Genomic DNA, 14,937 nt, shown 5'->3' with positions numbered 1-14,937 from the left:
TGGTAAGGGGAAACAACACACACACACACACACACACACACACACACACACACACACACACTCCACCCCCACCCCCACTGTAGACCACAATTGTTAGGTTTTCCAAGCTTCCCAAAACTCTAAGAAACTTTGTGAAGCCTCCTTTCTCTGATAATGTCTTCAACCCATCTGGTTACATGATATCTGAATATCATATGGAAGCATGACAGCAATTTCTGTCTATAGTTCTTTGGCTGTGTTCTGAATGAAAAAAAGGAGCGAATCATTCAAAGTATCCAACACTTTTCTTACTCCACGTTGAGCTTACTCCAACACCTTCCTGCAAATTGCTCACAATAAACCTCATGTCCGTATTCTATTCAAATAAAAACTTAACCAGATTTTACATGTATCATTAATGTAATATGCTATGCAAACATACAGGAGCTTGATGGAGGCATTCTAGTGCATGGCTTCAATGACACAAGTGCTCGCTGCAGTCTTTGTTAGTACTTAAGCTTTCCTTTATTATGGCTTTAAAAAAAATAATTTTTAAAGGTGCATGATTCCTTTGGACCACTGTTTAGGAAAGATTAGAGATAAAACGTTTCTGGTAATAAATTAGTCATTTGTATATATGTTCAGATTAGAAAATGTCAAATATTGGAGAAAAATATATTTTAAATTAGCTCAATTTAAATATGGGGCCATTTCATGTAAATATCTAATCTGAATCTTCAGTGTTTCATGTATTTTATGTGTTAATTCCGTTATGCCCAGTCTTATGTCAATAAATTTCTCAACTATCCCAGGTAAGATATAAAAAAAATTCAACTCCTGCCAATGACTTTATCTGTCTTCATTATAAGCAGGATGAGAAACTTCTGTTCCTACATGAAGAGTCACAATAGGAAAATAATTCCCCCGATTCACTAGCAAGGGGAAAATAATACTGTAATTCAGCCGTGAACTTTCACATTCTGACTCCAGGACACTTCGATTCAGCAAACAAGGACTGATTCCTTTCAAAATTCAACCCTGGTTGACAAACACTGAGTTCACAGAGCCACAGATACAGAAGTTATGGACACTGACAAAAGTATTCCCAGGAAGGTGGCAGGGTTTTGAGGCGGTACCTTTCCTTCCACAGCAAATGTGTTCAGGAGGCTCAGGAGCATGACTCAGTTTTTCTCAAAATATTATGACATTGTGATGAATCTTCTTCCACTAGGCCTGCTGAGACCAGAGAAACCGATCACATTTTTCAAGCATGCTTTGTATCAAGGCTCTGAAATCCCAAAGAAAAGAAACAAGCACATTTAGTTTTCATTGTTCTATTTACAAAAAAAATTTTTTTGAACACACCAAGAATTAAAGGATTCAAAAAGTTGACGGATTCTGTGCATCAAAAGACACAATCAACACAGTGAAAAGGCATCCTATCCAATAGGGGAAAATATCACAAATCATATATCTGATAAAGGGTTAATATCCAGAATATATAAAAAATTCATACAATAACAAAAAAAAACGTGATTTAAAAACAGGCAAAAAGACTTGAATAGAAATGTCTCCAAAGATGATATACAACAGCCAACAAGCATATGAAAAGATGTTCAACATCATTGATCACTAAGAAAATGCAAATAAAAACCAAAATACTTCTCACCTCATGCCCATTAGGATGGTTACTATCAAAAAATAATAGTAATAACGTAACTACTGTTGGTGAAAATATGGAGAAAATGGAGCCCTTGTGCATCATTGGTGGGAATGTTAAATGGTGTAGCCCCTATGGAGAACAGTATGGCAGTTCCTAAAAAAAATTAAAACTAGAATCCCATATGATCTAGCAATTCCACTTCTGGGTATACACCCAAAAGAATTGAAAGCAGGGTCTCAAAGAGACTACTGTAGTCAAAATTATAGAGACAGAAAATAGATTGGTGGTTACAAGAAGCTGCATGGAGGGGGTCACGAGGAGTTGTTGTTTAGTGGGTAAAGTTTAAGGTTTTCAAGATGATATGAACATAATTAACACTACTGAACCAAACTTAAAAATGGTTAAGATGGTGAATTTTATTTTATCTGTATTTTACCAAAATTAAAACAAAAGCAAAAAAAGCCCCGAGACAACTTGATATTTGGTACTAATAACTGTCTTCAAGAACTGAGTACACACCAGATTTGGGTATTCACATGAACTTACAGTGTCTTGGTCACAAGTATGAGACACAATAATTACTTTTAGCCTCTTCCCTCAATCACCTTAATCAGCAGAGGCGTCTCAGTCCCCTCATCTGTTAGTGAGGGGCTGGGACTGAATGATCTCTACAGCCCCACCCCCTTCTGAAAATCTCTGAGCTTCCACATTCCCCAAGCACCTGTGGAGACGGCATGACTAGGGCATGACAGGTTATTACCTCTGTCTTTTCTCCGCAATCCTTAGGATATCGCAGGTTCTAGTAAACCTCTGTGACAGCTCAAGGGTCAAACCACATTCCTGTAGCAATGACCAGGCCTGATCTGGGCCCATGGCCTTAGCTAACAGAAGTGCCACATTTTCCACATTGATGGGGGAAGGCCCATCACTGAAGTTCCCATTCTGTGACTTCTGGGGGGCTGGCTTTGTACTCTCGTTCTGTACAAGATGTAGGAGAAGCTTCCATTCCTCCACAGTCTCTGGGATCCAACCTACACAAACACACAGAAACACACAATTTTGGCTCTAATGGCTCTTAATGCTCTGCCTACATATAGGAGACAGTCAGAACCATTGTGAAAACATTTAAAACCAAAACATAAGAACATAGTATCATCCTAACACAAAATTGTTTTCTGAACATTTGTTGAATAAGTAATTCATGATAAGGAGAGGTCACAACATTAGCTTCAAAATTCTTCATTTCGCTCACTTAGGACTCCTTGGGTACAGTCTAGGCTAGGCTAGGCACAAGATGTGCAGTATGAGACCAACCAGACATGATGACCCCTACACTCTTCTGGAGCTCAGTCTAGTAAAGGAGGTAAACACAGACCTAAATCTATACTTATAAACTGGGCTAAGTGCATTAAAGGAAAAGGTCAGGGAACCATCAGAGAGAATGGCATGTTTAGGGGGAATCTGAGGAGGGCTCTGTGAGGACGGGATAGATGGGCAAATAGCTGAAAGACCGGGCAAGCTCAGAGATGCACATGCCTGTGCCTCACATATGGACAAGCGTGAGGTCGCAGGGTGGCGGGAATGGAGGGTGAAGGAGCCTGCATTTCTGACAAAGGAAACATGGAAGGCAACTTGACACAGAACAGAACTGGAATTCAAGGAATTCAAAGAATGGCCTACAGTGCACAAAGGCCTGGATTTTATTCTGATTTCCATGTAGCAGGTTTCAAGGGAGCCACGTCATCCAACTTTTGTTTTTAAGAAAGGATTTTAAGTGGGATTTATTTTGTTTATGCTTCTTGAATTTTCAGTTTTTATCAATAACCAACATTGTATCATGACTTTAATAATGTAAACCACGTATATCTTAACTATTCTGTTAATATTAACTATTATGTTAAGATATTATCTTAACTATTATCTGTTAACTATGTCATCTTAACTATTCTGTTATTTTCCAGAAGGATATGTATGTTTATAGTTTTAGTCCTGCAGAATCACCTGGTCCTCCTCTTTGTTTCTTTTTAAAAAAAAATTTTTTTAAGCTTTATTTATTTTTGAAAGAGAGAGAGAGAGAGAGCAAGCGAGCGTGAGTGGGGAGGAGCAGAGAGAGGGAGACACAGAATCTGAAGCAGGCTCCAGGCTCTGAGCTGTCAGCACAGAGCCCAATGCGGGGCTTGAACTCATGAACCACGAGATCATGACCTCAGCCGAAGTCGGACGCCCAACCAACTGAGCCACCCAGGCGCCCCCCTCCTCTTCATTTCTGAAACAAACATGATAATTATTTTTGCAATAGTTGGGACATCTGAAGCTAACTAACACTTGCCAGTGAACTGGCTTTTTTGCTCTGTTCTAACTTTCCCTCTCCCACACCAATAGAGCTGCAAAAGGCTATAGGTCACACTGCTGAATGAAGGACCCTGATGTCATGCAGTTGGCATCTTTGCACTGAGAGGAATAAAGCAACATGAGAAAACAGACCAAGATGGACTCTCAGACCTCAGATATCAGTGTGTCAAAGCCCTGGCCTTCTGTCATTTTATCTGCATTGGATTGATAAAAATTTAAAAACAATTTTTAAGCATTTAAATACTTGGGAAAGCTGGCTGCCACTCCACTTTAAGTTCATTTTAATGATACTGAACTGTTGGCTGTGTAAAAGGCAACGGTGCAGAGAAAAGATTCTGAGCACAAACTTTAAAGACAGTCAGTGAGACGTGGGTCTGAACACCTGTTCCACCAGTTGTATGGCTTTGGGGAAACTAACTGTCCTTCCCCCAGACCTCAATTATAACTTCTGTAAAACAGAAATAACAGTAAATATCCCAAAGGTTTGTTATTTAAACAGCAGATGGAAAAGTGTCTAGTGTAGTGACTAACACATAGTAGGCACTTGTTAATAGAAAAAAATGCCTATAGTTTATTCTAATTATGATTTTATAACATACTAAGTGGTACTGATAAAAACCAAAACAAAACAATGGGCACCTGGGTGGCTCAGTTGGTTAGGCGTCCAACTCTTCATTTTGGCTCAGGTCACAGTCTCATGGTTCATGAGATCAAGCCCTGAGATGCGCTCTGCACTGAGAGTGCAGAGCCTGCTTGGGATTCTCTCTCTTTCTCTGCCCTCCCCAGCTCATGCTCTCTCTCTTAATAAATTAAATAAATAAAAAATAAGTAAGTAAATAAATAAATAACAAAGCAAAACAAAACAAACCTCCACAAATTTGACAGCTAACCAGGATTACATACAGGATCACTGAAATGTTCAACCAAGTATCCTTTTTGAAAATTCTGCAGTGGCTTCTAATATACTACAACCAAAAGTAACCAACTGGGACCTACATACCATTGTCCCCTTCCATCAGGCTCATATCGTTTAGACACACAATGTTGGTGAAGGCCTCTCTTCTTCTCTCCAGCTCCAAACAAAGAGTAAGATACCCAGGCCAGAAACTTTAAAGAAACAAAAATTGAAGAAAGGAATAAAAACAGTGAATTTATCTGGAGCTGTGCTGTCCAATAAAGTAGACATTAGCCTTAAATTTAAATTAAATAAAAAGCCAGTTCTTCAGTGGACTAATCTATATTTCAAGTTTTCAAGTGGCTAATGGCTACCATATTGGACAATGTGATAGCATTATTCTATTATCTAATAGATAATAGAAATAATTAGAAATAACTAGATAATATTCCTATTATCTAATAGACAATTCTATTAGACAGCCTCGATCTAGAGTGTGTACGAAAAAAAGAATAAAAGCTAGAGACAAATACTGATATTTGAGGCCAAGCACTAGTTATGAGATGTGTAAGCTTATATATACTTTATAAACTTTCAGATTTCTTCCCCAAATATGCAAACTATGTAAGTTCTCCTTGACTCTTCCCCCTCTTTTATTTGCTATACTCATGGTTTATAAGTTCCACTGTATTTTCCCTCAGAATGTCCCTTGGATGTGCTCCTTCTGCTGCCATACTCATCACCAATTCAGTCATACCTGAATTACTATGACAGCTTCCTAGCTGGCCCTCCTACCTCCAACACCAGAGATGATTTTTCAGAAAGCTCCATTTTTATCATGTCATTTCTGTACCAATAAATTCTTCTGAGGAGCTTTCAAGGTCCTACATGATCTCATCACCTACCACACCTGGCTAGTTTCATCCCTTATTATCAATAAACAAATATGTATCAAGTACCTATCACTGTATGAATTAGGAATTACAAAGAAAAAGAAAGACATTGGTCCCTATCTCCAAAAGATTATAATCCAGGTAGAGCCATAAGATAACACTGCCAGGCAATAACTAACTAATATGCGGTATGGATAAAAAGCAATGGTCAGTTTCTCATGCCCTTGTTCTTGCTGTTTCTCTCACCTGACCCACCCTCCTCTTGGGCTCCTTTATCAATACAAATCCTGTCCAGCCTTCAGGGCTTTACCTCCAAAGTCTCCTCCCTCCTCCCTAAGTCCTTCACCAACAATTCTATTGAGCACATTCTAATCTCTCCCTTCTCAGGAACCCTGTATCAACTGTAACTTTTAGCACATAGTCTGGTGCTTAATTAAATACCATCCAAGTGCCTGAGAACTGGAGTTAGCTACCAAGGACCAGGGGGAGAGAGGAATTAGCAAAGGCCAATGTCTTCTACACAAAAGAAAAATATGTATAAAATTTTAAAAGAAAAAGGCGTCTACTTTACTATCACTTAAAATAAAAGTCACTTCTCTGTAGTAAAGAGAATTCCCAAATGATAAAGCATATCAGTTCAGGTCCTTCACTATAAAGTTATGAACTAAGAAGCTAATCTTTAGCTTCTAAAACAATTCTCACTTACCCATGAGACCTACAGATGTCAGCCATTTTCTCTTTGGTTGTAAAATCTGCAGGGAGTTTAATGAGATGGAGCAGCAGCTGATTGTAACCCCAGGAAAGCAAGTGTGAATGGGGCCTGTGAAATGAACAACTCTCAGTGAATTAGACAAGAAACACTTTTTACAAAATGCTTATGCACCATCTAATAGAGAAGTATAGAGTTTAATTATATTTGTCACATAATTAACATATTGTCACTTATTTTTCCCATTGTTATTATATTTTTATATTATAATATCCATTATATCATTATATCAATTATTATTATACCTTTCAAACATTTTTACTTGGCTTTTGAAAAATTAAAAATAGCTATTTTTCCTATAACAAATACCTGTTTATTTTTTTAAATTAGACATTTTAGGTAATAAAAAGCAAAAGAAAGAAGCCTATAATTCTCACTCATAGACAGCCACTGTATCTCCTTCTAGACCTTTTGTCTAGGCATATATGATAGGCATATGGTGGGGTGGGGGGGGCTTTTAAAAAGCTTCTCTTAGAGGTAAACACAAGAGACATTTCTAATACATTACATGTATCAGTATGTATTTCTTATGGATTATTTTTTTTAGTCCCAAATCAAGCTATGTCTAGAAATTTCCAGGAAGAAAACATACAATTTCCTCCCTCTAATACAGGTTTAACCATCAAGGACTCTTAATGTGGATACATGAAAGAGCTTAATTATCTGCAATCATGTACAAAATTGTGCAGGGATGTGCATTTTTCTGAGAGGAATCATTGGAAATCTGTAACTCAAAAAATGTTCAGAACCACTAAGAAGTACACTCAGTTTCCTTACTACTTTGACTTGGGTCAGTCTCTTCCATAGCTATTCTTGAAGTAAGCCCAGAATGCTATGAATGAATAAAGCAGTTCCATTCTAGGAGAACATCGGAGCTGGAAGGAGAACTTTTATACCTGGGGTTTCCTTCATCATCCATAGTGCTTGTGCTTGGGGGAGCATCGTGGGTCACTGCTAAAAGCAGCCAATCCAATCTTAAAGATTCTGGTTGTAGAAGGGACTCAAGGAAAGATGGCCTAAAAGAAAGTTGGGGAGAAAAATCACCAATCTTCATGCTGAGAAAGGAAACATAAAATGTAGGAATGTGAAGAAAATGTTATTAGGGGACCAAAATAGTAGATGAAATGACTTGAAAACCCTCCGCTACAAAATGTCTAGAAATGCTGGTGAAAATCTAATAGCCTCTTAAATGAACAGTTGAGCTCAAGATAGTAAGGAAAATACCAAAAGGCCTAAAACAAAAAGAGAAATGAAAGCCAGTAGGGCAAATGTAAATCAATGAGATGAAGAAAGGGCGGGGGGGCGGGGGAGGGGCAGGTGTTGAAACCAAGGGCCATGTGGAAATAGGAAATGAGACCTCAGTCTAAAAAAGAGATGAGATCTGGGACTGAGATCCACAAAAAGCTGGGATATTATCAACAAAGAGGTGGCAATAAATCCACTCACCAGCAGAGACAACAAGGAAGCTCATTTGCCTTAGTGTAGGACGTGAAGCAGGGGTTTAATTTTACATTGATCATCACTGATTCACTGAGAATCCCTGAGACAGAGTGAAGAGAAGTACACTAGCTATGTGCACATTTATGGTATGTGTTGTGGACTGTGAAAGAACGGTACATGACTGCCAAAATCATCCTTTCCATAACAGGTGTGTCAATTGTGTGGCAGGTGGCAGTAAGAACATAACAACAGCTTATACAAGGGAAACAATGCCTTATCAAAAGAAAAGAGAGTCTGCAAATATTCTCGCCTTCTCACCGTTGATCTTCAGGCCTTGATTTCACCAGACTGTCTAAATAGGCCAAAAACTGAGCAGGATGATGATGACAAAGTTGCATGACATCCGAAGGCAAAATAGATGGGTAAAATCTGATTAAGGACCGAAGAGCAGATTCTCCAAATGTTTCATACAATCTGCATTTAAAAACAAAACCAGTTAATCTCCAACTTCAATGAGATGATGTAACTTGGTTACATTATCTAAGCATTTATTAGAAATAAAAATGACAATCGGGGTGCCTGGGTGGCTCAGGTGGTTAAGCTTCCAACTTTGGATCAGGTCATGATCTCATGGTGAGTTCCAGACCCGAGTCAGGTTCTGTGCTGACAACTGAGAGCCTGGACCCTGCTTCAGATTCTGTGTCTCCCTCACTCTCTGCCCCTCCCCTGCTTGCGTGCTCTCTCTGTCTCTCAAAAAGAAAAAACAATTTTTTCAAAAAGAAAAAAAAAATGACAAGAAGCTGCCCACCATACAACTGAGTAAAACTTTAGAGATTAAGACCAAAACCAAAACAAAACACCATGACTTTAGTTCATATAAATGGCAGAGGACAACTTACCTGGCGGCATAAGCAATCAACAAAGGACTGTCAAAGGGGACTGAGTCATTCACTAACTTTAATCTTGTTGGTAGGTCTCCTTCCTTTATCTCCATATACGCAGGACTGGAACTTGCCATTTCTGAAAGATAAAGCACACCCTTTTCCTTTCATCTTGTAGCTGTAAATACTCAGTTCATGAACACATTCATTCAACAGTCATTAGTTATGGACCTACTGGGTGCATGGCACAATGGTTAAGCACTGGAGGACAAACAAAAAAAGGACAGGACACAATCTCTACTTTTAAGGACCTTAAAATCAACCTAGATTACCACATGGCAGCGAGTTTCCCAATGAGTTGGAATGTGTCCTGGATATTATATGAGCAAGAAATAAACTTCTACATCTGAGTTATTGTGACACATTTATTCCAACAGTTTAGACTACTCAATTATTAAAATCTCTCTGTGCCTCACTCTCTTCACCCGTTAAATGGAGTAACACCCTCCACTCTGAAAATAATTCTAAGATAGGAAATGAAACCTCCTTAAAGTGTTTAGCACAGTATGTGACACACAGGAAGTACTCAAAATATGGCCTATATTATCTCTACATTAGTAAGTTACATAAACGATTTTCTTGTTTTTATATGACTGCATTTGTAACACATTTCATTTGAATCCCAACTTCTCCAATTTTGCTATATATATGTTTTCTGAGTATGACTTTAAGAGAAATAAAATGAATTTCTTATAATACAGTTGCAAATTAAACCATAAAAATTAAATTGAGTGGGAAACAGAATGGAGGTTGACCAAAATGGAAATAATCTTGTACTTAAATCTTTTTTTTTAATGCAAAAATGCTAAGATGCTATTGTACTCTATACTGATTTCTATTTGATAAGGCAATCTGATTATTACCTTTCAATCCTTCAATAAAAGTATCCCAAACACAAGGACTTTTAGCGTAACTAAGCTTGATACTCTCCTTTGCTCTTTTCAAGTCCAGGACAAAAAAGTACTTCTTTATGAACTGACAAGCCAGAATTTCAGGAGAGTACTGTTGCAAAGTGTGGTCCACATGTCCACTTGTGCTTTTGGTCTCAGAATTCAATACATTCAATTCCAAACACAACGTTGCCAACTCAGCCAGATCCTTCTGAAGACTGTTAGCTATGCTGCATGGAGAACACACTTGGAAAAGGTCATCCAAGGGCTCCCTCAGACTACTTGTAGATTCACATGTTCTTTGATCAACAGTTTCTTCATTGCCTAAAGAGTCTGTTTTTTCTTTTTCATTATCTTCATCTAATACTCCCTTTTTTGACTCATCAAACAATAGCACATCCTGGTTTGATGCCATGGATGAGTTACCAGTATCTGAAATGTCTGAAAAGTCCTTCATGGCAAATGTTTTTTCTAACTGCGAAAGCCACTCCTGTAAAACCATTCTCAGAGACTTGGGTTCAAACAAAACCAGTGGGTCCTGTAGCTTGGTCCTACACAAGACAGACAAGTATGAAATTTATGTTTCATGTGTTTTTTTTAAACAAATTATTTCATGCTAAGCAAACCTACTGGATATAACATACTTATCTGGAATAAATGTTACTTTTCAACTCTTTTAACAATTATCTCAGCAAGATGACAATACGAGAGTAACTTTAATACTAATTGTTGAATTTCAATTACAAATGAGACTACCTTTGCCCACATGGTCTCAGGACCACTCCTGATGACCTTGAAGTCATTCCCATTCACTATAAAACTCTCCCATTCAGGGCGCCTGGGTGGCTCAGTCGGTTAAACATCCAACTTCGGCTCAGGTCATGATCTCATGGTTTGTGGGTTCAAGCATCATGCCAGGCTCTGTGCTGACAGTTCGGATACTGGAGCCTGCTTCGGATTCTGTCTCCCTCTCTTTCTGCCCCTCCCCACTCACGCTCGCTGGCTTTCTCTCTCTCTCTCTCTCTAAAATAAACAAACATTGAAAAAAAAAAACCTCTCTTGTTCATAAATACTCACATTGCTTCTGCTGTTGCTACTTTGAGGTCTTGGAACTTGTCCTCTTCTGGAGGTTGACTAATTACTTCTTTTTTCTCCCTAGAGAAGTGTGAAAAGAGTTAGAGGGGATCAGAGCTTCCTTAAACAAATATTTCTAAGTGCTTACTAAGTGACACGTACTGTACTGAATGTTACATGACACAAACAGATGAATATAAAAAATGATCCACGGCTTCAAGATGAGTAAACTCAAGAGAGAAAGAAAGGCATGCAAACAACTAACCATAACATAAATGAGAATAAAATGAACGCTAAAGAGCGGCACAAACATTGTGTTCGTAAAGCACGGAAAAAGGAGTAATTTTTCTGATAAGGCAATCAAGGGAAGTGTTCCCAAGGAGGTGGTATGTGTATTAGGAAGAAAGGGGAGATGGGCACCTGGGTGGTTAAGTGGGTTAAGTAAACGACTCTGGATTTCAGCTCAGGTCATGGCCTCATGGTTCATGAGTTCAAGCCCAAAGCGTGCTTGGGATTCTCTCTCTCCCTCTCTCCCCCACCCCTCCCCCCTCACATGTGCACCCTCTCTCTCTCTCTCTCAAAATAAATAAATAAATAAACTTAAAAATAAAAAGAATGGGGGGGGAATAGCACAGGTGAAAGAAACAGCATGAACAAAGGTAGTGAAGTGTACCCACCCAATGCTCTGACAGGACCAGAATAGAGAACACTTAGAAGCATGCAGTTGGAAATGAGGCTGGAAAGGTGGGCTAAGGTCAGAGTGAGGACTGCCTTAAATGCCACAACAATACCTGTACTTTTTGTCCTGTAAATGTAAGCATGCAGGAAATTATCCTATATTATCTGACTGTCTACCTACAATTGGGCCTGTGGGTCTCTCAATTCCTGGGTGAGTACTGAGCTGGTGTGCTTCTAATGCTCAGATCCTACGAACTGTGAGTTAAGGCAGAGACCAGATGGACAAGACATTTCACACTGTGCCAGACCAAGGGCTCTGCTACAACCCCACTACATAAGGACTACGCCACCAGCATATCATGCTGACATGACATCAATGCCAATGCTCTCATCCTACAGGCCAGAGAGCATTAGTGACTTACCCAAGGCCACACGCTAGTCAGAAGCACAGCAAGGACAAGGCCTAGATCTTTGGTAATCCTACTCTTAATCTAATAGTCTTCTCTAACATCCCAGAAGTTTGAAGGGATTTGGAGGGCAGGGATGTTGTGCAGAGGACAGATGAAAGAGGTGCTAAATTAAAACTCTCTCTCAATAGACTTGCTATGGGTAGGTGTCACTTTCCAAAATTTACTTTATGGTGTTCATATTTTTTAGGAGCTACACAATGTACAACGAACAGGGTCAGATGTGTGCCTTCTCTAATAGCACACAGTCTATGGCTTTCTTCAAAATGACAGTTCAGTCCTCTAGAATTTACCCAGATTTATATGTAAGAGCTTACTCAGTGTCTTCTTCTTTTGGGCAAGTGACTGGACTCATATCCTCTTCACATAACTGCTCATCACCCCTGGGTTCTGGTCTTATTTTCAAATCAGGGCCTGTATGAAGGGTGCCAATCTTCTCAGTAGTTTTACGTACAAAGCTAGAGACACTGGAAGTCAAATACCAAAAGACTAATATGAAAAACACCTCATTACTCCCAAGAACAAAAAATTCAGTACCTGAGTTCTCTCTGTTCCCATTAGTCCTAGAAAAGCAACTTGGACTTAATAAAAAGAAAGACTATATTTATAGCAACTTCTTTAATCAGCTACATATTTCATATAAGGCCCACATAAAACATACAATAAAAATTCACTTCATTTACTAAACTGCCTTGATTCAGTGCCAAAGACAAAGTCTTTAACTCCAGCTATGTCTGCAATGTTTCTATAACTTAGGCAAAGGAGGCCATGTAACCACCTGCCCCATACTGCCCAGCAAATTAACAGAATTTCTTCATGAAATTCAGTGGCTAACTAGTCACAATATAACCTCCTTTACAAGCAAAACCGTATCTGGTAAGTGAATCATTATACTGTACACCTGAAAGTAATACAACACTGTATGTTAACTCTACTGGAATTAAAAAAAAAACAAAAAAAAAAAAAACAGTATCCAGTAAGACTCAGATAAGTGGTTAAGTAGCTATACAAGTCTTTGCTCTCAAACTGGAATGCCAATTCTAGCCCCATGGAGTAGTTGGAAAGACTTCCAAAGAGTCTCCAATTCTGAGTGCAAATTGAAAGGATAAAAAAAAAAAATGACTAATGATCTATGGAAACTGTTACTATCAGGGATGAGGAAAAAACAGATTTTTCAAAATTTTACTCTGTCTGGGATGGAAGACACATTTGTAGCAACCCAAATACCCAACTACCCAAAGAGGGAAGCCAAACTGTGGAAGATGGAAATAACAGGTTATATGAGAAATAATCTAAAGACTTGTTTTTTCTTATTCAAAATGTCTTTCCATCCTCAGCACAAAAGTACCTAATGTGACAACTGAAATGAAACCAGAAACAGGATTAAGGGACAGGACTAATTAGTTTACCTTTCCTTGACCGCCTGAAGAGACACAAGAGGAGAAGGAGAACGAAATGGTAATGGAATGCTGAAGGGAAGGAATGTTTCATTCTTATCTGTCTCAAACGTCACGGGAACATGAGAAACACTGTCTGATGAATGTAATCAGGGGAAAAAGAAACAAAATTTAATCACACTGGAGTTTTTTTTAATCTTTAAAAAAATTCTGAAATGAATAAACCAAAGGAAATGAAAGATTCAATACCAAAACCACAACTGAGCCAGATACAAATGAGCAGAACACAGGTTTACAAGATGCATGGGATGGTCCACATATAAAACACTGAGGCAGGTACCTTCATTTGCCTACTAACCCTGAATCCCCATAAGTCAAAAAGGAAGTTTAGAGTCTTTATTAAGCTCTTCTCAACAGCTGAGTCACAGAAATACTCGAACATCGAAAAGTGAAGGCAATGGCCTCCAAAACTGTAGTAATTTTTCATGCCTGATGGAAAATAATTTGGTTAGTCAAGATAAAATTGTTCTGCTCCTTTGATTAATGACTTCCTTTCTTAACTCTTGCAGCATTTTGATGTGTGATTAAAATTACAGACTATATCAATATTCACCTAAACAGGAGGGGGAAAAACACAACTAAACCTAAACCCATTCTTCTATGACAAACAGATCAACATGTTTGAGTGGAAAGTCTGTCAACATAATAAAAATTATTAACGCCATGGAGAAAACTCAATGCACAAGTTAATCCTGGCAAAGAGAAGTCACAGAATATAACTGCTTCATGTCAGCAACCAACAAAACGCACCGTTATCACCTTCATTCCCGTGTGAGCTCCAACTCTGATCCGGTTGGTCCTCTTCTTGATGTGAGGTGAATTCTTTGAGTCTCTCATCTTCTGAGAGAGTTTGGCTGTGAAGAGAACAAGAGTCTTCATCTGACTGACTGCTTCTCCTACTACTAATGATACGATAAATACCGGAGTCCAAGATGCTGAAACTTTCCTAAAAATAAAAAGAATCCCAAAAAAATCAAAATGAAACTTTCCTTCATAACACAAAAATGGTTTTTACAGAGAAAAACCAACACGAGTAAGTAGCAAGTCAATAACAACAATTATGGCTTAATAGAACAAACTGGTGAGCAAGGTTTAGGCTTCCGACAGCTGGACCACCCTCACATGCTGATGACGTCACACTAACATCTTTCTCTAGCTTGCCTCCATGAATCCTGGCTGTGAGAATGGGGAGTCACGAAGACAACCCTGAGGTGCACTATGACTCACATTAGCATGAAGCATCTGAAATCACAGATTAGGAGCAACTTAACTTGTGCTGGAAGCTATACGAGGTACTAAAACAGAATATAATAAACAATGGCGAAACAAAATATGGCTCCAAGACATACCTAAGTGGAGGCTTCATAGGGCTGCCCAATGGCTGAAAGAAAGCCCCCTCTTGACAACTCTCCCCTCTCTCTAAATCTATCACATGGAAA

At 38.6% G+C, this 14,937-nt stretch overlaps 1 protein-coding gene across 5 annotated transcripts in view; it reads right to left on the bottom strand.

The window, feature by feature from the left end:
• Positions 1-479: 479 nt before the first annotated feature.
• Positions 480-14,937, bottom strand: part of HPS5 (HPS5 biogenesis of lysosomal organelles complex 2 subunit 2) — a 39,050-nt gene continuing 24,592 nt past the window's right edge. For 4 of the 5 annotated variants that reach the window (XM_040495681.1, XM_040495683.1, XM_040495682.1 and 1 more), the window contains 12 exons: positions 14,249-14,444; positions 13,451-13,574; positions 12,359-12,508; positions 10,900-10,977; positions 9,796-10,373; positions 8,891-9,011; positions 8,310-8,465; positions 7,448-7,567; positions 6,489-6,602; positions 4,995-5,101; positions 2,403-2,673; positions 480-1,267 (listed from right to left, as the gene is read on the bottom strand). In XM_040495681.1, coding sequence (XP_040351615.1) covers positions 1,207-1,267; positions 2,403-2,673; positions 4,995-5,101; positions 6,489-6,602; positions 7,448-7,567; positions 8,310-8,465; positions 8,891-9,011; positions 9,796-10,373; positions 10,900-10,977; positions 12,359-12,508; positions 13,451-13,574; positions 14,249-14,444 — 2,076 coding nt within the window. In that variant the 3' untranslated portion in view covers positions 480-1,206. The remainder of the gene's footprint in view (positions 1,268-2,402; positions 2,674-4,994; positions 5,102-6,488; positions 6,603-7,447; positions 7,568-8,309; positions 8,466-8,890; positions 9,012-9,795; positions 10,374-10,899; positions 10,978-12,358; positions 12,509-13,450; positions 13,575-14,248; positions 14,445-14,937) is intronic. The other variant, XM_040495684.1, reaches the window with a different exon arrangement.

The sequence above is a fragment of the Herpailurus yagouaroundi genome, unplaced genomic scaffold, assembly GCF_014898765.1.
Source record: "Herpailurus yagouaroundi ecotype Mexico unplaced genomic scaffold, PumYag 187, whole genome shotgun sequence".
Taxonomy (NCBI): Eukaryota; Metazoa; Chordata; class Mammalia; order Carnivora; family Felidae; genus Herpailurus; species Herpailurus yagouaroundi.
The sequence above is the reverse complement of the archived record's forward strand: the minus strand, read 5'-3'. Positions and strand labels throughout refer to the sequence as shown.